The following is a 21667-nucleotide window of genomic DNA, read 5'->3' as shown; positions in this document are numbered from 1 at the left end:
GGGACGGCCAGCCCTGCGTTAGATAATTGTCCTGGGAGCTGTTTTTAGATGTTAACCTCCTGTGGTAAATACATTTGCAGATAAATGTGAGTTGTATACAATGAAGTTATTCGGCCAACTATATTGACAGTAGCATGACATGGAATTATGGCTGCATAAGCCACTACTTTTTCAGCACCAGGTAAGAGTGGATAGGTTTCTGGTGTTAGTTGATTATGCTGAAATAGTATGCACATCTACTTGGGAGTGACGCTGAACCCTGAAAAGGTGTACTGGGAAAGTCTACTTTGGTTTTAGAAGATGCACGTCTGTGTTTCAGCACCCACATTAAAAAGGTGGTGGGAGATTGACTAGGAGCACCGCTTGAGCTGAAGAAAAGCGTTTTTTAATCTGCTGTGTTCCAGCAATGAATCCATTAAAGAGCTGAATAGTAGCTTTTCTTCTAATCAGTGTTTTTCACTCCTGCTTTGCAGGGCTTAGCACAACCACCCATACACCAAGAGTCACAACAAAGACTTCAACTACCATGGAGACTCGATCAACGAGCACACCAACAGCGACATCGACACCAACTCCCACGGGGACTACAAGTACAACCACATCAACACCACCACCACCAACAACCACTGGGACTCAGACCCCAGGTTCAACTACATCAACCACCATCACCACTGGAACCCCTCCAACAACCACAACCATGTCAACAACCACCCCTACTGAGACAAGTACAGCCACATCTACAACTACCATGAGTACTACAACCTCCCCAACCACCACCACGGAGACTGTATCCACAACAACAACACTGACACCAACTCCCATGGGGTCTACAAGTACAACCACATCAACACCAACACCACCAATGACCACTGGAACTCAGACCCCAGGTTCAACTACATCAACCACCACCACCACCGGAACCCCTCCAACAACCACAACCATGTCAACCACCCCCCCTACTGAGACAAGTCCAGGCACATCTACAACCACCACAACTATGACAACCTCCCCAACCACCACCACGGGGACTGTATCCACAACAACAGTGACACCGACACCAACTCCCAAAGAGACTACAAGTACAAGCACATCAACAGCAACACCACCACCAACCACTGGAACTCAGACCCCAGGTTTAACTACATCAACTACCATCACCACTGGAACCCCTCCAACAACCACAACCGTGTCAACAACACCCCCCATTGAGACAAGTACAGCCACATCTACAACCACCATGAGAACTACAACCTCCCCAACCACCACCACGGGGACTGTATCCACAACAACAGCGACACCGACACCACCAAGTACCACTGGGACTCAGACCCCAGGTTCAACTACATCAACCCCCCCCACCACTGGAACCCCTCCAACAACCACAACTGTGTCAACCACCCCCCCTATTGAGACAAGTACAGCCACATCTACAACCACCATGAGTACTACAACCTCCCCAACCACCACCACGGGGACTGTATCCACAACAGCGACGCTGACACCAACTCCCACGGGGACTATAAATACAACCACATCAACACCAACACCACCAACGGCCACTGGGACTCAGACCCCAGGTTCAACTACATCAACCACTACCACCACTGGAACCCCTCCAACAACCACAACCGTGTCAACCACCCCCCCTACTGAGACAAGTACAGGAACATCTACAACCACCACGACTAGTACGTCCTCCCCTACCACCACCACAGAGACTATATCCACAACAACAGGGACACCACCAAGTACCACTGGGACTCAGACCCCAGGTTCAACTACATCAACCACCACCACCACTGGAACCCCTCAAACAACCACAACTGTGTCAACCACCCCCCCTACTGAGACAAGTACAGCCACATCTACAACCACGATGACTTCTACAACCTTCCCAACCACCACCACGGAGACTGTATCCACAACAACAGTGACACCGACACCAACTCCAAAGGGGACAACAACTACAACCACTTCAACACCAACACCATCACCACCAAGTACTACTGGGACTCAGACCCCAGCTCCAACTACAACATCCACAGCACCTACCACCACCACAACCATCACTCCTACCCCTACCTCTATACCAACTACCTCTATACCAACTTTAACTGCTTCAACACCATCTACCACTACGTTAACTATTTCTCCAGCTTCGACCACTAGTACCATAGGTAATGAGTAAATTGTAAGATCTTCATATGCATTTGTATGAATAACGAGATCACTCCTTTTATTTACTGATTTCATGCTTGTACTGTCGAAATAGCTGAAGCCCTTTGGTTCAAATTCCTAGAAGTCCGAAAGATATCAAATGTAAAATTACAGAATATACCCATAAAAAGAGATTTACACTGTGAAACCTAAATAATATACTTCCCTTTGCATGTGGCAAAATAATTGCTACACATTTGTTTTATTTAAACAAATTTTCATTTATACCTTTGCCCACACTGGCCACTGAAATGAGCCTGCATAGTTATTTTGAGGAATGATGCACGATATTAAGCTATTGCTTTGAGTACGGGCCAAGTCCCGTATTTAATTGTTCATTCAAGTGAGCATTTCTGCCTTTTCCTGAGAAACCTGCTCAAATCGGGAATCAGTGTGTGATGCAGGCAATCTCGGATGTGGGTTCAGTAACGTCAGTGATTGCTTAGCTGTGTCTGCCTAGATCATATATGCCAAGTGTCCTTGTAAGTGTATATTCTCAGAAGCCCAGGAATGCTCAAGTGTACAAGAAATATATGCTGTAAACCAACTGTACAAGAAGATTCATATAGCAGGGATTTAACATCAGATGTCAATTGCAGAATATTTTACCTTGATCATGGCCTAGACTCAGATATGGAAATTGAACTGAAATAATGTGTTTAATATAGAAATGGAAAGATAATTACACTGACATCCCCCCACACATACACACTTTACACTGATTTTACCCCCAATGACAACTGTCTACACAAGTAAGTCTTAAGAAAAACGTGTTCTATAAATTAAAGCATGCTGTGTTGTTGCTTTGTTTGAAGAGGTAGGTGAGAAAATATTATCTTTTCCTACTTCGTTCCTTGTGTTGCTGGACTCTAGGTTAGCTACTTAAAACAAAAGAAAAACAATAGAAAACTACTGCAGACCACTTTGCATAGCCATCAGATAAGACATACAGATATGACTAATTTACAAAAATGACGGATGATTTTACTAACTGCACCTTCTTTCTCCCTTTTTTTCTGGGAACCATTTTCATCACCAATGGAAGTGACAACAAGTGAGTATGGATTTAGAAGAGAACTTTAGTGCGAGTCTTCATTTGAGACAATCATTGGAACAATGTGGAGTTTGTCAAGTTTTGTGTTTTGAATCAGAGAAACTGATGTCTTGTGCGAGTTGAAACGTTTCAGGGCTCTGTAGCTGACTAGCACAGTCATGGAATAGGATGTTGTTGGATTGCACAACTTCATTTATTGTACTTTAAAATCACCTAATAACCAAATTTATCTGGGTCATGTACAATAAATGAAAGTATAATAGAAACATGAAAACAAAAAATAGAAAGAGAGCAGTACAAAATCAAGACAAAACCAGCAGCAAAGGATAAAAGCATTCTAGCACATAAAACCAGATTAAAACCTGCAGAAAGAAAGTGATAAGAGCACTTGAAATAATTCTTAAAATGCCTGGAGAATAAAAAGATCTTACGGAAAGCCCATAAAGTCAGTGCCGGGTGACCCTCTGTATGGAGAGCATACCACAACCAAGGTGCTGCCACTGAAAAGGCTCTCTTTCTCACATTCACCGACCAACCAAGGCAGGCAGCAGATTGCAAGATCTGAATGCTCCCCCATGAAGGAAATTCAAAAAGAGGATATCAGGGAGAACTGTAGGCTTGTATAATTACTCCCCCAGGCATAGTGCATTCTCCATATATGGAAAAGCACTCAAGATGTGATGCCCCCACCAAAGGCTGGACCTGAAGCAGTCTCTCTAGGCATGCTTATACTACATCTGCTGTTTGCGTGAACTAGGCTTTAGTCAGTAAGCACATTCACATGAGAAGTCTCAGGGTATGTCTGCATCAGTGCCGAATCACATATATTTCTCATTTCATTTCATTTCGACCACTACGGGTACTCATGTGGCATGTTTTCCATAGGTACTCACTCCCTAAACGCAAGCTTGTGCCTTGCCTTCCCCAGCCTAGTGTCCTTGAGAGGGGTTGACGTGCAATTCCCAGCCTTCCCAGTCAGCACGGCTGGCTTGGTGAAGGCTGGATTATGAAGTAGCCAGGGCTCTGCAAAGTCAGAATGACATCCTTCTCATGAGCTCACTTTTGAAATAACAAATAAGGGGAAAAGCCTCCAACAGTAAAGGAAGAAGGGTGGATGCATTTCAGAAGCGGGCAGGGCTAAAGGCCCAGGGAGTGGGGCAAGGATGGGCTGGTGGGTCGAAGCAGAGTGGGCAAGACCAGATGTAATTCATGCCAGTTTGGACATTTCCCCACCAAGCATACAAAGGACAGCTCAATTCTAGGCACATCTACTCAGGAGCAAGCGCAAGTGGAACACCTGTCAGGAATACAGTGCGCAATGCATCATCTCAAGACTAAGCCACAGAAACAGACTTTTATAATAGAAGCCCCCGGTTTCTACAGCTTCCCCGAAAAGGGCTGTTGAAAAAGGTCTTGCTCTTGAAATACCTTGCAGGTATTAGGTTTAAGTGCCTTTAAAGCTCCTCTTACCTCTGAACCCAGATCATCAGTATGATGGGCTTCCCTGTGCTGTGCGCTGCAGAAAGACTGTGTTTCCTCAGCCCTCCACAGGGCAATCCCAGCTCTTACCTCCAGTCCGTGATCAGAGAGAAGAGTGGGATTTTCCTGCACAGGGCCGGAGGTGCAAGGGGCAGGGCCTCCAGAGGAAGCTCGTGGGCTGGCTTGGGGTTTGGCCAGGAGGAAGAAGCTTCCCCATTCCCGCATGACAGGTTTCAGGTTCAAAATCCGAAGCATTTTCAGGCCCAAACCTATGCATGCTGGCTGGGGGTTGTAGGACTTCTTTTTCCCGAAATATGCATAGGATTGCACCCTTAATAACGAAAAGTAGAGTTCATAGGCTTGGAAATATCAGAACACACCCTTCATTATAGCCTGTTTGTCTCAAGTGATATAGGTGAGTCAATGTACAACACCAGTGTTTTATAGTCCACTGCATTTACTTGTGTTCTTTGAAAATGAGCTTCCTGTTTATCTTGCAGCTGCCTGCACCATGTGCTACTGGTCTCCGTGGATTAGTGTGAGTAAACCAAACTACAACGACAAGGATGGTGGTGACAACGAAACCTATGTGAAAATCAGAGAGGAGGGCATAGATATCTGTACACAACCATCAAACATTTCATGCAGAGCCAAAGATTTCCCTTCCTTCCCCCTTGAAGAACTGGGGCAAACGCTGACCTGCGATGTTTCCTCAGGACTACTCTGTAAAAACAAGGACCAAGTCCCAGGAGGTGTGGCGACAATGTGTCTTGATTACGAAATTAGCGTTTATTGCTGTGTGCCGTGTTTCACCATGACAACAGTTAGCCCTACAACATCAGTCTCGACTCCTACAGTTTCTCCTAATACTCAAACTGCAACTACAGCTAAGACTACAACAATACCTTGCACCACTGAAGAAGTAGAAGGTCAGTAGAGTAATGGATGAAGTCCCAAGCAACAATATGGTCGACATGTAAAGTCTGGTTTACAATACGGGTGCACGAAAGTCACTTACCTGGTCTCGCAGCTTTTCGCGGTGGGGGGGAGGCGCTTAGCTGCTCTCCCCGCGAAGTTCAGGCTGGGGGGGGAGGCTTCCCGCCTCACCCAGCCGAAATTCAGGCCGGGGGGGAGGCTTCCCGCCTCGCCCGGCCGAAATTCAGGCCAGGGAGGAGGCGCCTCGCCCGGCTGCGAAATTAAAAGTTAAAAAACAAACAAAACGCCCCCGTCATAGGCTACGTGATGATTAACTTAGCCTATGACGACTAGATCTGCAAAGTCAGCCGTGATAGGCTACGTAAATCGTCACGTAGCCTATCACGGGTGACTTAAAAAAAAAAAAGCGAGTATGCAAATGGCAGCCCCCATAGGGAGCCGCCATTCGCGTTCCTTATTTGGTCACTGTAGTCTACGTAAATCTTTACATAGACTACAGCGAAAATAAGGGCAATGCAAATAGCATTGTCCTTATTTTCGCCGTAGTCTACGTAATCTTTACGTAGACTACAGCGACCAAATAAGGAATGGGAATGGCGGCTCCCTATGGGGGCCGCCATTATCCGTATGTGCTTTTTTTTTTTTTTAAGTCACCCGTGATAGGCTACTTGATGATTTACGTAGCCTATCACGGCTGACTTTGCAAATCTAGCCGTGATAGGCTACGTTAATCGTCATGTAGCCTATCACGGGGGCGTTTTTTTTTTTTTTATTGGAATGGCGGCAGCGGCAGCCCGTCGAAAGACCGGCTGCCGCTCCCGCCCCGGACGAAGACCCGACGAACCGCCGGCCGGACCAGCCGCCGGGAGGGACATTTGCCAAAGGTAAGTCCCGTCCCGGGGGGGGTGCGGGGGGCGGGGGGGTGCAAGAATTTCTCCCCGAAACTTGTTCGGGGGGCCAAACACGTTGGCGCTCGGCCCCCCGAAGTTTCGGGGAGAAATTCTCCGCCATCCCTAGTTTATAATGGCATTCCTGAAAGTACGTGGGGCAACCTTTGAGATTGCATTTCCTCAGTCACGTTTTAAAACCCATGGGGGATGCTGCTGGAAAAGGGCTGAAATGTTTTAGGTTGAAATAGTATGCACATCTACTTGGGAGTAAGCCCCACTGAACACTGAAAAGGTATACTGACATAGTATACTTTGTGTTTAGAAGATGCCTGTCTATGTTTCAGTACCCTTTTTAAAAAGGTAGTGGCAGATAAGGGGCCGCGGTGGCTTAGTGGTTAAGATGCTGAATTGCAGACCGGAAGGTCGGCAGGACAGCAGTTTGAGACCTGAGTGCCACGTGACGGAGTGAGCTCCCGTCTTCAGTCCCAGCTCTTGCCAACCTAGCAGTTCGAAAACAAGAAATTGCAAGTAGATAAATAGGTACCGCTTCGGCGGGAAAGGTAACAGTGTTCCGTGCACCTTGGTGTTCAGTCATGCTGGCCACATGACCACGGAAGCGTCTTCGGACAGCGCTGGCTCTTCGGCTTAGAAACGGGGATGAGCACCGCACCCTAGAGTCGGACACGACTGGTTGGGGACACCTTTACCTTTACCTTAGTGGCAGATTAACTAGGAGCACTGCTTGAGATGAGTAAAAGTGTTTTTTAATGTGCCATGTTCCCGCAGTGAATACATTAAAGACATTAAGAGCAGCCTTTCTTCTAATTAGTATTTTTCATTCCTGCTTTGCAGGGCTTAGCACAACCACCCATACACCAAGAGTTACAACAAAGACTTCAACTACCATGGAGACTCAATCAACAAGCACACCAACAGCGACACCGACACCAACTCCCACGGGGACTACAAGTACAACCACACCAACACCAACACCAACAACAACCACTGGAACTCAGACCCCAGGTTCAACTACATCAACCACCACCAGCACTGGAACCCCTCCAACAACCACAACCGTGTCAACCACCCCCCCTACTGAGACAAGTACAGCCACATCTACAACCACCATTACTACTACAACCTTCCCAACCACCACCACGGAGACTGTATCCACAACAACAGCGACACTGACAACCAGTCCCACAGGGACGACAACTACAATGACATCAACACCAACACTACCAACTGCCACTGGAACTCAGACCCCAGGTCCACCTATTTCAACCTCCACCAGCACTGGAACCCCTCCAACACCCACAACTGTGTCAACAAGCACCCCTACTGAGACAAATACAACCACATCTACAACTGTCGCAACTACTACAATCTCTCCATCAACCACCACTGAGACTGTATCCACAACAACACATATACCTACATCTACAACAGGCAGCACTGGGACTTCAACCACAGTCATATCAACAACCACCCCACTGATTTCCACAACATTTACAACGTCTGCCTCAACACCAACCACAACATTAACTACAACTACCTCCACAGGGATCCCAACTACAATAACAACTTCTATCCCTACATCCTCAACAACATGCTACTGTGAATGGGATGGTAAAATATATCTGCCAGGTAAATATCTTAGTTTGATACAGTTGAGATTCCTCAGTATTTTCCTAAAATATTCAAGTTAATGCCATATAGATGCCTAGATGTATTTTTCCAGTATGGAAATTTGCTTTTGAATTTTATTATTTTTCTTTATTGATATTTCTGCCTTACTGCATCCCACTATATAATCCTTTCAGAAATTTTAAAGAATAAAAGAGGAAACTTAGATATGTTACAGGCAAATTTTCAATTCATGTAATGGAAAGAATACCTTGGGAATATCTAACATACCCCAAAGCTCCATGCAAGGTATTACAGATCTATTCTCCTCCACCCACATTGCCTAGGCACAGAATACCCGGTATTGAACTGGCAATGTGTTAAACAATAGGTATCTTAGAGGAAAAGTGTAAATATCAGATATCAACGCGAATGAGAAGTATGTCTGATAAAATCCACCTGGCCATATAGAAATTAAGATGTACAGTCATAGTGCCTGGTCCTGACATTGTCAGATGCCAAGTTAACACATGTAATATATTAGCAGTTGTCATGGACGTGACATATGGCAGCTGTTTTTAACATAGAATGTAAAATGGCATCCTTAACAAATACATTCAAGACTGCAGTTTTCGAAGTGCAAGTGACATTTTGTAAATATAGAGGATATTCCAAAGGTAAAGTGGTGTCGCTGTGATCTGTGTTGATGGAATCAAATTATGACACAAACTGAGTGTGTCATAAGCATCACCCAATATTTTAATCCTTTTGGCACAGAAACAATGAGAAAAAGAACATTGAGAGTTCATTTGGGTCTTCCTTGTTCTTGTACCTACAACTCCCTCCCTTCATTGAATTGATTGCCAATTGTGGTTTGTTGAATTTCTCTTCAGAGGACAAATCCATGTATACTAAATGGACATGGGCAGAGCAAGATCATGTTGTTAGGCTCCACTCCACCCCATGTTTATTCAGTAGAATGAATGTGAGAACAGATCCTAAATGCATGCAGGCTTGTCTGCACAATCACGTACCAGCTTTTTCCTTTTTGTAGGGTTCCTGATGGCATGTACAGAGCCCTTGTGTGTTCAGTTTGTACATGCATGAGATCAGTTCTCACCAGTGTCAGGTTCAGGTTTTTGAAGGCCTTTGGGAAAAATACCCTCCATGGCCCTCTTCTTCTCATTGCCATTGTCTCCAGCTCCTATTGATCCTCACCCCCTTTCTCCACAGTGCTATCACTAGCTTGCCTGACAGGCAGAGAGCCAGTGAGCAAGTAGGCCGTGGCATCTGCTGCTCCTCCTTCTCACCACCACCATTGTCTGGGCCAGAGCAAGGGGCAGGTAAACAAGCAGGCTGAAATGGTGAAGAGGAGGAGCAAGTTGAGGGGGCACTCATAAGTGGACCCCTGCTGGGATGTAGGTCCTCAGCAGGTGCCCCATCATGCCTACCCTGGTAGTGAGCACACATACATTAGGTTTGCAAGAGGGATCTGTTCTTGAAACTTTCCCCTCTGTCTCATGCACGTTCGTTACTTGGAGACTTAGCATCTGAAAAGGGGCTACCAAAATGAAGCAAAAGTGATTTAGGGAGCAATCCTATGTCCCCCAGAAACCACACTCCCCTCCCCCTCCCCCTCCTCCTCATAGCCAGCACAGCTCTGCCTATGTCTCCATGCTTGGATACAGAATGTGGAAATGGGAAAACGGGGACCTTCCTGGGGGCAGGGAGGGGAGGAGACTGGGGCTGTGGCCATACAACTTTTCCTATGGCCACCCCAGCCTCCTTCCTTCCCCCTCCAAGGTGCCACTGCTAGATGGGTGAAATTGCCCATCTAGCAGGGCGGCTAGAAAGCAGAGGCAACAATTGCCACAGTGGTCTAGCCTCCCTGCACTGGATACTCCGCAGCCTCTGAGATCGGAGGCCGCTGACTATCCTCACAGGATTGCGCCATTATAGTGATTAAATCCCATTTACTTGGATGTCTCTGTGAAATAGCGCCACGGATACCAGAGCAGCATTATGAATTTAGAGGAGTTTTCTCCGGTAACATCTTTTGCTTTGTTTGCTTTAAATTGTTGTTTGTTCAGTTGCAGCAACGCTGAATGCTGCAATTTTAGTACACATTTAACTTTTTAAAGCTCCAGATGCTGAAATCAGGAACATTTCAGCTTTACTTTAATAAACACAAACATCTATGCACATAAATAATGTATCAGCTTTTATGGCTGAAGTGCAAAAGCTGGAAAATATAAGAAAACTAATACAACCTAATACAATAATTAATAGCACATTTTGGGTATATTTTTTCAAACAATATTTTGTTTATTTTGAAAGCAAACACTATTTATTTCAGGTCAGTAATGTCAGTCTGGGATTTATTTTGTAGCAAGTTATGTCTACAAGTTTTATCATTTTGCTTTGTCCTGCATGTGTGTCATCTAAACTTAGAATTGCCAAATTTCAGCAGCAACTTTTTTTTCTGGTTAGAACTTGTGATAGACTTTCAGTGAAGAAGACCTACTGAAATTCAACACAGTTCCACTGAATTTGGGCATGAGGAGCTATGCAGTAGTCTTTAGAGAAGGCCTAGTTAGGGATGCTTGAGGAATTCATTCTTTGTGGATCAAAGTGCTAATTGGGACGCAGTTAACTTTTGCATTTCATACTTCTCCAGATTTTGTGACACAGTTCTTGGCTCAAAAAGATACCAAAAAAGATACCAAAATCCATATTGTAAGGATAAAATATGCATACTTCGATAGAAAATTTGTTTAGAAATAAGTAGTTGTGAGAAATACATTAAATATATATATTTCAATACAATTTTGTGTGTGCAGATTTTTAAAAAAATCACAGAGTAATGCAGAAATGGGACAGCATGCACATATGAATGAAAACATGCAAATGGACATGAACCTGAAATACACTAATCTACCCATCCCTATTCTTAGCCCTGGACTGTGCAAAGGGGGAGTTGCTTTTCAGATTCTTTTAATGCTGTTTTAGCTTTAGTTTATTGTTTCTCTGTTTCTGTTGCATTTGTTATATTTTAATTGAATGTATTTTATTTAGTTCTGTATGTTTTTATTAATCACCTTGAATGTCTCCATATGAGAGGAAAATGCAGGTTTAGATGTTATTATAAATAACATAAATAAATAATGGAATCTGCTAACTAGCAGGATTTCTGCAGAAATCCAGTCCTGGAATTTCAGGTGGCAGATTGTTCAGCAGAATTCTAACAGATAGTTTCACCGGACCTTAATCTGAAGGCACCCGAAAAGCTGTAACTCATCAGAAAGCAGCCCAAATGTCTCCTTGGTTGTGTATATTAACACAAACAAGTTCATCTGTATTTCCAGTTACAACCTATGTTAACACCTGTCTTTCAAAATCTAGGTGAAACAATAGAGATGGGAAGTCACAGAGATGTGTGTTTTCTTGCCAATTGTTCACACTGGTGTGAAGTAGAGTTTCACTATTGGGACTGTACACCTGCAACCACAACCGTGCCAACTACAGCCCCAACTGCGCCAACTACAGCCACAACCGTGCCATCTACAAATGCTACAATGCCTCCAAGTATACTTACAGAAAGTTCTACACCTGTAACGTCTTATCCTTCAACACTCAAACCATGTGGGACTGTTCCGGTTAGAAACTTTTTATTTTTTTAAACTGAGCATTCTAATTCATTTGGAATGTTTTTCTGCTTCAATATCAACCCTCTAGTTTAAAACAAATTCAGGATTTAAGTAAGAGCTCCTGAAAGGAAAGTTCTCTCCATTATGTATGCATTATTTATTCAACACATTTCTCATTCAGAAATTCAGTGTCAAGCCCCTAATCTACTCATCAGAATGCATTTTGTATAGTTTCTTTAGACTGAAAGGGGCGTGTTCACATTTGAATCAGCACTTATTTAAATTGCAAGTTTAAATACAAATGGTAAGTCATCCCTTTCAAGCAAAATGTACAAGAATAATTCGAATTTTTGAAGTTAATTTTCACAATTAAGTCAAACTTTAATTCACACTGACTAAGAAAGAGATTTTGGGGATGTAGTGGATACCTTGATGAAAATACAGGTCCAGTGTGCATCTGCCATAAAAAAAAGGCAAATTCCATGTTGGGTATAATTAGAAAAGGAACTGAAAATAAAACTGCCTATGCTCCTATACAAATCTATGGTGTGACCACAGTTGGAATACTGTGCACAGTTCTGGTCGCTGCACCTCAAAAAATAATAATGTGGACTGTGGAGGTGGAAAAGGTAGAGAAAGGGGCAATCAAATGATCAAGGGACTGGATCTTTGAAGAAAGGTTACAATGTTTGGGGCTGTTTAATTTAGAAAAATTGTGAGTAAGGCTAGAGATGAGAGAAATGTATAAAATTACTTATGGTATGGAGGAAGTGGACAGGGATAAGTTTCTCTCTCATAATACTAGAACCAACCTGGGGTCACCCCATGAAGCTGAATGGTGGGAGATACAGAACAGAGTAAATGAAGCATTTCTTGACACAACACATAGTTAAACTATGGAATTTGTTATCACAAGTTATAGTGATGGCCACCAACTTGGACAGCTTTAAAAGGGGATTAGACCAATTCCTGGAGGATAAGGCTATCAATGGCTACTAGTTCTGATGGCTCTATGCCAACTCCAGTATCAGAGGCAGGATGCTTCTGTATGCCAGTTACTGGGGAACACAAACAGGAGGGTGTTGTTGTTTGTTCTGCTTGTGGGTTTCCCATGGGCATCTGGTTGGCCACTGTGGGGACTAAATAGGCTTTTGGTTTGATTCAGCATGGCTGTGCATATGTTCTTAAGCTCTTAATTCTGATGAGTTTTGAGATGTAACAAAAATAATTCTACTTTTATCTGAATTTGGTGGGTTATCAGGTCTGTTGCAATGTACTGGAAAACTGTAGTTAAAGCTATGTGGAATATCACTGGATATAGTCTTCAGTCCATCAGCTGCATTATTTCAAGTAATCAAAATTTAGTAAATTCCAAAGACATGGATTGACTTGGGAATCTGTTGGTTATTCTTCCAATTCATTAATATATGTTTGGACATGATGAATGTTCTTCTTCTATTTGAAGTGTCATATATTTTCTCTCTCACATTACAGCCAGGAAAGCCATGGTGGCTGTGTGAATGTGTCCAGGGAATCTGTATTTCAGATGACGTGTGGAAGGTGATTCCTGTAGTGTGTGATCCGCCACCAAAGCCCCAATGTTCCAATGGGCTTGCCCCTGTGCAGGTGTTTGACAAGGATAAATGCTGCTGGCACTGGGAATGTGACTGTGAGTATATACAGTCTATTTGATGTTCTCTTAAAGGACCCCTTTTGAGAGGGGAAAGTTGATGTTCTGTACACATAGTGGTATTAGATGTCCTTCCATGTCTCCTTTTGCATGCCTGTAGAAGTGTGTTTTTTGGTCTTAAAGCTGCAGTTAGATCTTTTGTGTCATTTCTAGGGATGTCAGAGAATTCCGTCATGGACTCCAGTGAGGCCGGATTCTTTAGAATCCGGCCCCCCGGAATCTGTGGCAGGATGGCCTCCCACCCCCCCCACAGAATCCCCCTGGGACAGAATTTACCTGGGGAGGATGCGGCGGCTCCAGCGGTGGCTCCGGCGGTGGCTCCGGCTGGTTTCTCGGCCGGCTGCTGCCAGGCTGCTGCAGCCACAAATGGCGGCCATCGTAGCGGCTGCCATTTGCGTCCTTGCAGGCAGCCGTGATAGGCTATGTATTTACGCAGCCTATCACAGCAAAGAGCAGGGAGGCAAATGGCAGCCGCTATGCCATTTGCGCCCTGCTCTTTGCCATGATAGGCTATGTAAGTATTTACGTAGCCTATCACAATAAAGGTAGCCACGCATGGTAGCCATTTGCATGGCTGCCTTTACTGTGATAGGCTACGTAAATACTTACATAGCCTATCACGGCAAAGAGCAGGGGCGCAAATGGCGTAGAGGCCGCCATTTACATCCCTGCTCTTTGCCGTGATAGGCTATGTAAATACTTATGTAGCCTATCACGGCTGTCTGCAAGGATGCAAATGGCCACCATTTGCGGCCGCAGCAGCCTGGCAGTGGCCGGAACTCCGGCTGTGTCCAGCCCCAGCCGGCGGGGAGGATTCCGGGGGGAGGGACAGAGTGCCTCCCTCCCACCGCGGATGCCCCGGCGCGGAATAAGGTAAGTGTTTTGTACATCCCTAGTCATTTCTTTGTGTTGAACATGGAGTGAGAGGGTTCTAGCTGGGACTCAGCCCCAGAATCTGTTTTTGGGGCCAGGAATTAGCCCTGGAACATGTAGGGATGTCAGAGAATTCCGCCCGAATTTGAAATGGGATCGAATTCTGACAAAGCCAGTCCGCAGAATCCTCCTCGGAACGGGGCGGCCTGGTCGACCCGGTCCGGAGCTCACACAGACCCATTTTTTTTTGTCCACTGAATGGAGGATTTTACGAAAATAGTTACGAAAATAACTCCGTACATCGGAAATGGAGGAAGAAGACTGTGAACGGCTTTACCCTTTTTATGAGGCATTTTCTGAAGGCTTTTTTTTGCTGGGACTGAGTCGTCCATGGAAATCCTCCATCTTTTCTGTTTAATGTCTGTGGAGGTCAGGTGAGGTGAAGTCAGGTCAGGTCCAGTGAGGTCTGGTGAGGTGAGGTCAGGACAGCTCCAGTGAGGACAGGTGAGGTGAGGTGAGGTGAGGTCAAGTGACCAGAAGTTATGTGGGGAATCCCCGTGAAGGGCTTTACTCTTATGGAGACGGAGGGCACGCAAAAAGGATTTTTCAGCAGGAATTATGAAATTATTTACGTATGTTCAAGGAGCCGAAAAAAACGGGGGGGGGGAATCTGGGGCAGGCGGATGGCGGAATGGGGCGGCCCTCAGCATTGTGGAATCCTCGTGAAGTGGAGCCACTCCGTGACGATTCTGGGGGGAGGAATGGATCGCCTCCCCCGCCCTTGGATTCCCCAATGGAACGGACAGTGGGGAATCCGTACATCCCTAGGAACATGTGAAGTAATGGTAAAGAAAGGAACACCTCTGGAGACATGCAAGCTTTTCTGCTCTGTTGTCTGTAAATCACAGCAGAAGGATGGGAAATTGGTGATGCATCCTAGACTGTAGACGTGTAGCATTTCTTTGGCTTACCGTAAGCTGATGTCTGACACATTTCAGATTCTTAATTAATTTTAAGTATGTGTAAATAACTTTGCATTTCTCAAACCTAGGATCAAATTAATGTATGTTAAAAACACACACATTAAAATGGAAAAAAGTTGAAAATATTTACAGGGCTGCTTGTTTCAGCAGAACATTTAGCAAGTTCGTATAATGCCTGATAATAAGCAGGTGGTGAACTGAAACAAATGACTTGTTTATCCTCCTGTCACTACAGTCTGGGTGTTTTTTTTATTTAATAGGAGTGGGCAGAAAGTAGATCTCCAGATAGTTGGACTTCAGCTCCCAGTATTCCTAACCATTGGCCATAGCGGCAGGGTGTTTGGAGAGCTTTGAAATCCAACACATCTGGAGATATGCATTTTGCCCACACCTGATATACAACACAGAAGGAGACTCAGTTTCTTGAGTCGTTATTGCCACTAGTGTGGCTGACATTATTTTACTCTGCGTCGCAGTTTCCATGACAAATGTCTCTAGATTTTCGCAGTGATTTTATTCCCAATGTAAGAGCCATTAGGATCTCTTGCCCTCCCTGTTACCAAGTTTTTATTCATATTCTTCTATGTGCTGCCAAAGAAAAAAGCTCAGCCAATTCTGTTGTCTTTCTGAAGGTTATTGTACTGGCTGGGGAGACCCACATTATGTGACATTTGATGGCCTCTACTACAGTTTCCAAGGGAATTGTACTTATACCCTGGTGGAAGAGATTACAAAAACAGTCGACAACTTTGGCGTGTACATTGATAATTACCACTGTGATGCACGGGAATCAGTCTCCTGCCCACGTACGCTTATTGTAAAGCATGAGACCCAGGAAGTGCACATAACAACAGTCAGACTGATCCCTTTGAAAGTACAGGTATGAGTAATGTGGTTACAAATTGTAACAACTGTTGCAATAGTGGGATACCCGCACTTGGCCAGATGTCACTCAGGATTTGCTAAATGAGAACTGAAGATGATCAACAGTTGTTAATAATTTCTTCCCATACCATATAGACAATGCAACATGGCTTACACATATTCCTCACAATGGGCTCTCCAAGTTGTGCCCATTACTTGTCCCCCTGCTCCCAAGTTGGGAGTACAACCTCAGTGTGAGTAGGCCTTTCCTCCAAGCAGATGATATTCACTGCTTCTGGTTGAGGGAGTGCTTCAGGCCCCAGAGCCAGTAATCTCACGCTCCCCTCCTCTTGGGTCAACTGCAAGACAGATACAACTGCCACTGCTACCATAGCTAGTTTGCTGTGTCTTTCTGCAGTTCATCAGAGTCACCCTTCCCTTCTTTCCCCCTCTTCCCGAAGCATGCACTCTGTTACAGTGGGCTGTTTGGCACAGTCAGGGTACCTCCCAAGTACCTCACACCTTATTTCCCTATGGCATAAATATGGCAGCATATCTAGAATAATACATCTATCTGATTCCCCAATATATAAACTTGTATCTGGACCAAGATGGGAAAGTGGCTTTAGGGCACAATCCCAACTAGATAGGCAGCCGCCTCCGACCTCGGAGGTGACTGCCTATCCAAAGCAAGGCAGGAGGAGCACAGGGGGATCGTTCCCTCCACGCCTCTCCTGCCTTGCTATTTTTCAATAGACAGCAGTTTTCGGCTGTCTAGTGGCGGGGGGGCTGAGTGGGAGAGGAAGCTGCCATACGACATATTGGATGTGTTGTACGTGCAGCTCCGCTCTCCCCACCCCGGAACGCCCCCAGCCCCGCCCCTTTTCAGTCGCTCCGTGCTCGTCTTCTGAGTGTGGAGGATGGGGCTTCTCCATGCTGCCTCCAAGGCAGCACGGACAAGATGGGCAGTCAGTGTCTAGTGGCCATTAGGGATGTACGAAAGTCATTTACCTTTCCACGGATTATGTTCATGGTGGGGGGGGAGGTGTTCCGTCCCTCCCCCCAGAATCCTCGACGGGGGGGAGGCGATCCGTTCCTCCCCCCCGGAATCCTCGACGGCCGGCTGTGCTCCGCGGCGGCTCCGCGAAGCAGCCAGCCAGGCCCACGCCAGAGCCATCTGCAGCCGGATTTCCAGCCGCGGAGGGCTCTGGGTAAAATAAAAAAAACCCCGTGTATGCAAATGGTGGCGGCTACGGCTGCCGCCATTTGCGTTCCTTATTTTTGGCCGTCTTAGTCTACGTCAATATTTATGTAGACTATGACGGCGAAAATAAAGGGGAACGCAAATAGCATAGCGGGCGCTATTTGCGTCCCTTTTTGATTCGCCGTTTTAGCCTATGTAAATATTTACGTAGGCTAAAACGGCGAATCAAAAAGGGACGCAAATAGTGTCCGCTACGCTATTTGCGTTTCCCTTTATTTTCACTGTCATAGTCTACGTAAATATTGGCGTAGACTAAGACGGCCAAAAATAAGGAACGCAAATTTCGGCGGCTGTAGCCGCCGCCATTTGCATATGCTTTTTTTTTTTTAACCCAGACGTGATAGGCTACGTAAATCTTTACGTAGCCTAACGTGTCTCTTTTAAAAACAAAACCCAAAACCTCCAGACTGCAAATGGTGCCGGTGGCAGCCGGTCGGAAGACCAGCCGCTGCCGCTGAAGCCGCTGCCGCTGCCCGGAACATCCGCCCCAGGTAAGTCTCGTCCCGGGGGGGATCCGTGGGGGGGGGCGGGTGGGTGGCAGGCCTTTCCGCCACAGATTTCGGGGGGCCGAATGCACTGGCATTCGGCCTCACCGAGATCTGTGGTGGAATTCTCTGACATCCCTAATGGCCATAGGCTTGCTCTCTCAGAGAGAAAACGTTAAAAAGTTTTCTGCATTGTTTGTATAAACAAAGATTCCTATCCCATCTAAATGTAAATAAAGACATTTATTTAATTAATTCACTGATGTCAGGTTTTTATTATTTATTTATTTATTTTTATTTCATTTCATTTCTATACCACACAATAGCCAAAGCTCTCTGGGCGGTTCACAAAACTTAAAACCACAGAGTGCAGAGTTTTAAAATGAGTTTTTGCTCAATATGCCTTTGTTCAGTTTTGATGATGTTGTGTAAATTATTAACAAACAACTTGTGGGTGCAGCTAAGGTATTGTCAGCAGTATATAATTATTTGATCACTACAACCCAGAGATATTGCTTCATTAAACATCTTCAAAACATCAGGATAGCTTAATATTTTGTTTAGTTGAATAAATAGATCCATTAGGCCCATAAGAGTAAAACAACTAACAGACTACAACTGTTCATTTTTCCTTTTCTTTTAGGTACACCAACTTTTTACATTTAAAATGTATGTTTAAAAGAAACCCATTTTCATTATAAATGTTGTACACAACTTATTTGTATAATCCTTTCACCTTTGGACAATAGGTGCTTGTGAATGGGCAGACAGTGGCTTTACCTTTCAAAAAATATGGCGTGAAAATTTATGAGTCAGGTTTAAACCACGTGGTGGAAATTCCTGCGTTGCGGGTAAATGTGACTTTCAATGGCTTGTCTTTCACTATTGGAATGCCCTATGAGCTATTTGGCAACAACACCCAAGGACAGTGTGGTAAGCATTATTTTGTTTATGCTTCTAAAATGAAACACTGAAAAGGAAATCAGGATAAAGATAGGTGCAATATAAGGGGTGGACTTTCTAAATTACATCCATACAACCTGTTTATACAGTGATAATAACATGATACCATGTGCAAATTATTTTGTCCATTATGGAGATTATTTGCCTGTGAGCAATCACACACACACACACACACACACACACACTATAAAAGCCTGTGCTCCGAATTATGTGAATCTGTCATGAGGTTATGTTGGTGTTGTTATTGTTATTTTCTTTTTGGCACGAGGTTAAGACTTGTCCCAGGCATTTGGCAGCACATGATGAGTCTTGATTGGTCCTGGATGTGTCTTTAGTTATGATATATTATGACTGACTTTCAAAGTTGTTTTTAGTTAGAGGTTATTTGTGTATATTGTCCGTGTGCTTCTATGTAAATGGCTTTCAAACTTCGTATATTGTATTTCAATGTTTTAACTTCTGTAAACCGCCCAGAGAGCTTCGGCTATGGGGCAATATAGAAATGTGATAAATAATAACAGTTATTATTAAATCAGTCAATCAGCAGCACCACACTGTTTATCCAGAAATGTAATGGAACACAAGGCTCGCTGGTGTGTGAATTCCTCTGCCTTTTGTCCATGTTAGGCACATGCACCAACAATACTGCAGATGACTGTATGTTGCGCAACGGAGATACTGCAGATACCTGTGAAATAATGGCAGATGACTGGATGGTTAACGATCCCACCAAGCCCCAGTGCCCTCATGTCTCCTCAACTCTGAGGCCACCAACCGTCCAGCCCCAGGGCCCATGCAAACCATCTCCACTCTGTGAGCTTATAATGGGAAGGTAAATAATAGATTATTTTCCCTTTGGGACTTGCTTCTGTTTAGTCAGGTGTTCGGTCCTCATTGCTCAAAGTTTAATCTTTCTACTGTTGGCTGCTCTTTTGAGTGATTTTGTTTTAGAAATTCACCCATTGTCTGCATGTGTTATTCTGGGGCAACCAACCTATCCCCAAATATGCAGGGGTAGGACATAGTTTTATAACTGTCATCCCTGCCCCCCCCCCTTCTTGTGTTTAATCCAGTAGCACAATTGCAAGTTACTGGTATGCTTGCTTTCAAATAAGCATCTTGGGCACATTTACTTATTATTTTTGTGGCAGAAAGTACTATACCGTTTTTATATTTATGGCTGAGTGAGGATTTGAACCTGGGTTGCCCCAGTAACACAGGGCTCTTTTGATAGCACTGCGCTGATAAAAATGCTGCTTCTCACCATGGGCACTTGAGGACAGACTGTATTATTGCAAGACAGATAATTGTGGGGAGGGAAGAGTGAGGAGAAACATGGAATCTGGCTGAATTCTGGATAATCTTAATGCAAACCACATTCAATAAGATGATGAAAGATCTCAGTATATGATGATTCATGTTCACTTACAATAGCCTACTGTAAGTTCTTGAATATTTATAATAGGGAAAGCAGCTCGTACATAGGGTGGCTAGGTATAATGATGCTAATGTTTTTTCAAATTCACTTACATATATATGGATTTAACATTGTCCAACTGATTTTAATTGAGGCAAGTTAAAAAGGATTGGGGCCTGGAAACAAAAATCCCACTCTCCAAGCCAATGAATGACCCAAATGAACCTTTCGCCTGCGTCTGTGCTTGTTATTGTTATGGCTCTGGACTCTCAGTATCTGGACTCTTGTTTAAACAACAAGAAACTTTTATTCAGCATTTTAGAACTTACTCATAATCTACAGACAATTGTGTCACCCCCTCTGGTGGCTTTAGAGAATGCTAGCCTTTTGTATATACTATCGTAAGAGGCATATGGAGAGTGAACCATTTCCTTGATGAATCATGGCATGGATCAGTCAGCACCTGTATATTTTCTTTTTGCATCTAGTGTATTCCAGAAATGTCATGGAGCTGTTAGTCCTGAAAGCTTCTATACAGCTTGCAAATTTGATAGCTGCATAATTCCTGACCGTAACATGGAATGTGCAAGCCTTCAGATCTACGCAGCAACCTGTGCAGACCAAGGTGCCTGCATTGACTGGAGAAGGCATACCAACGGCTCATGTTGTAAGTGCATACTTCTAAAATTCATCTGTAACTGTTAGGAAGACTATATACTTGTGGGGCATATGATCACAAAAGATTCCCGCTACTCATCCTTGAATTACAGATGCTGGAGAAATCCACCATGGACCCGAATGAGGCCAGATTCCTGGGAATCAGACCTGCAGAGTTTGCAGTGGACTAGTTCTCCCTGCTGGCATGTCCTCTGACTTCGCATGGGTTTGTTTTCTCTTTAAACAGGGCAAGTTATGCCAATTGCAGCCACAGTTAGTGTACCTTGGGCAAATTACAGCCGTAATTAGCATATTTTACACCATTTGCAGCTGCAAAGTGTTTTATTATACAGAAAACTGCCGCAGCAATTTATGTATAATGAAGCACTTTACAGCCGCAAATGGCATAAAATACACTATTTATGGCCCTAACTTGCCCAAGATACACTAATTGTGGCTGCAGTTCTATCTGCTCTATTTACAGAGGGAAAAAACACACACATAATCTGGTGGATGCACCAGTGGTTCTGGGGAAATCCACTGCCCAAGAGGGCTGGATTTCCCCATGACAGACCCTACACTGGACTGGATCCTATCCTTGAGTGCTTTATCTCAAAACCCA

The 21667-nt window shown here is 44.4% G+C and overlaps 1 protein-coding gene across 1 annotated transcript in view; it reads left to right on the top strand.

Annotated features, from left to right (window-relative positions):
- Window positions 1-21667, top strand: part of MUC2 (mucin 2, oligomeric mucus/gel-forming) — a 102100-nt gene that overhangs the window by 61745 nt on the left and 18688 nt on the right. Inside the window, exons 34-43 of the mRNA XM_084851535.1 lie at window positions 474-2177; window positions 5251-5679; window positions 7429-8223; window positions 10880-10938; window positions 11568-11858; window positions 13344-13518; window positions 16028-16275; window positions 18758-18941; window positions 19599-19803; window positions 20877-21055. Of these exons, the coding sequence (XP_084707661.1) occupies window positions 474-2177; window positions 5251-5679; window positions 7429-8223; window positions 10880-10938; window positions 11568-11858; window positions 13344-13518; window positions 16028-16275; window positions 18758-18941; window positions 19599-19803; window positions 20877-21055 (4269 nt within the window). The remainder of the gene's footprint in view (window positions 1-473; window positions 2178-5250; window positions 5680-7428; window positions 8224-10879; window positions 10939-11567; window positions 11859-13343; window positions 13519-16027; window positions 16276-18757; window positions 18942-19598; window positions 19804-20876; window positions 21056-21667) is intronic.

Source organism: Heloderma suspectum, chromosome 1 (assembly GCF_057233095.1).
Source record: "Heloderma suspectum isolate Gila_16-S chromosome 1, 16-S_ref, whole genome shotgun sequence".
Classification (NCBI taxonomy): domain Eukaryota; kingdom Metazoa; phylum Chordata; class Lepidosauria; order Squamata; family Helodermatidae; genus Heloderma; species Heloderma suspectum.
Note: the sequence above shows the minus strand (reverse complement) of the source record. Positions and strands in the feature narration are given on the sequence as shown.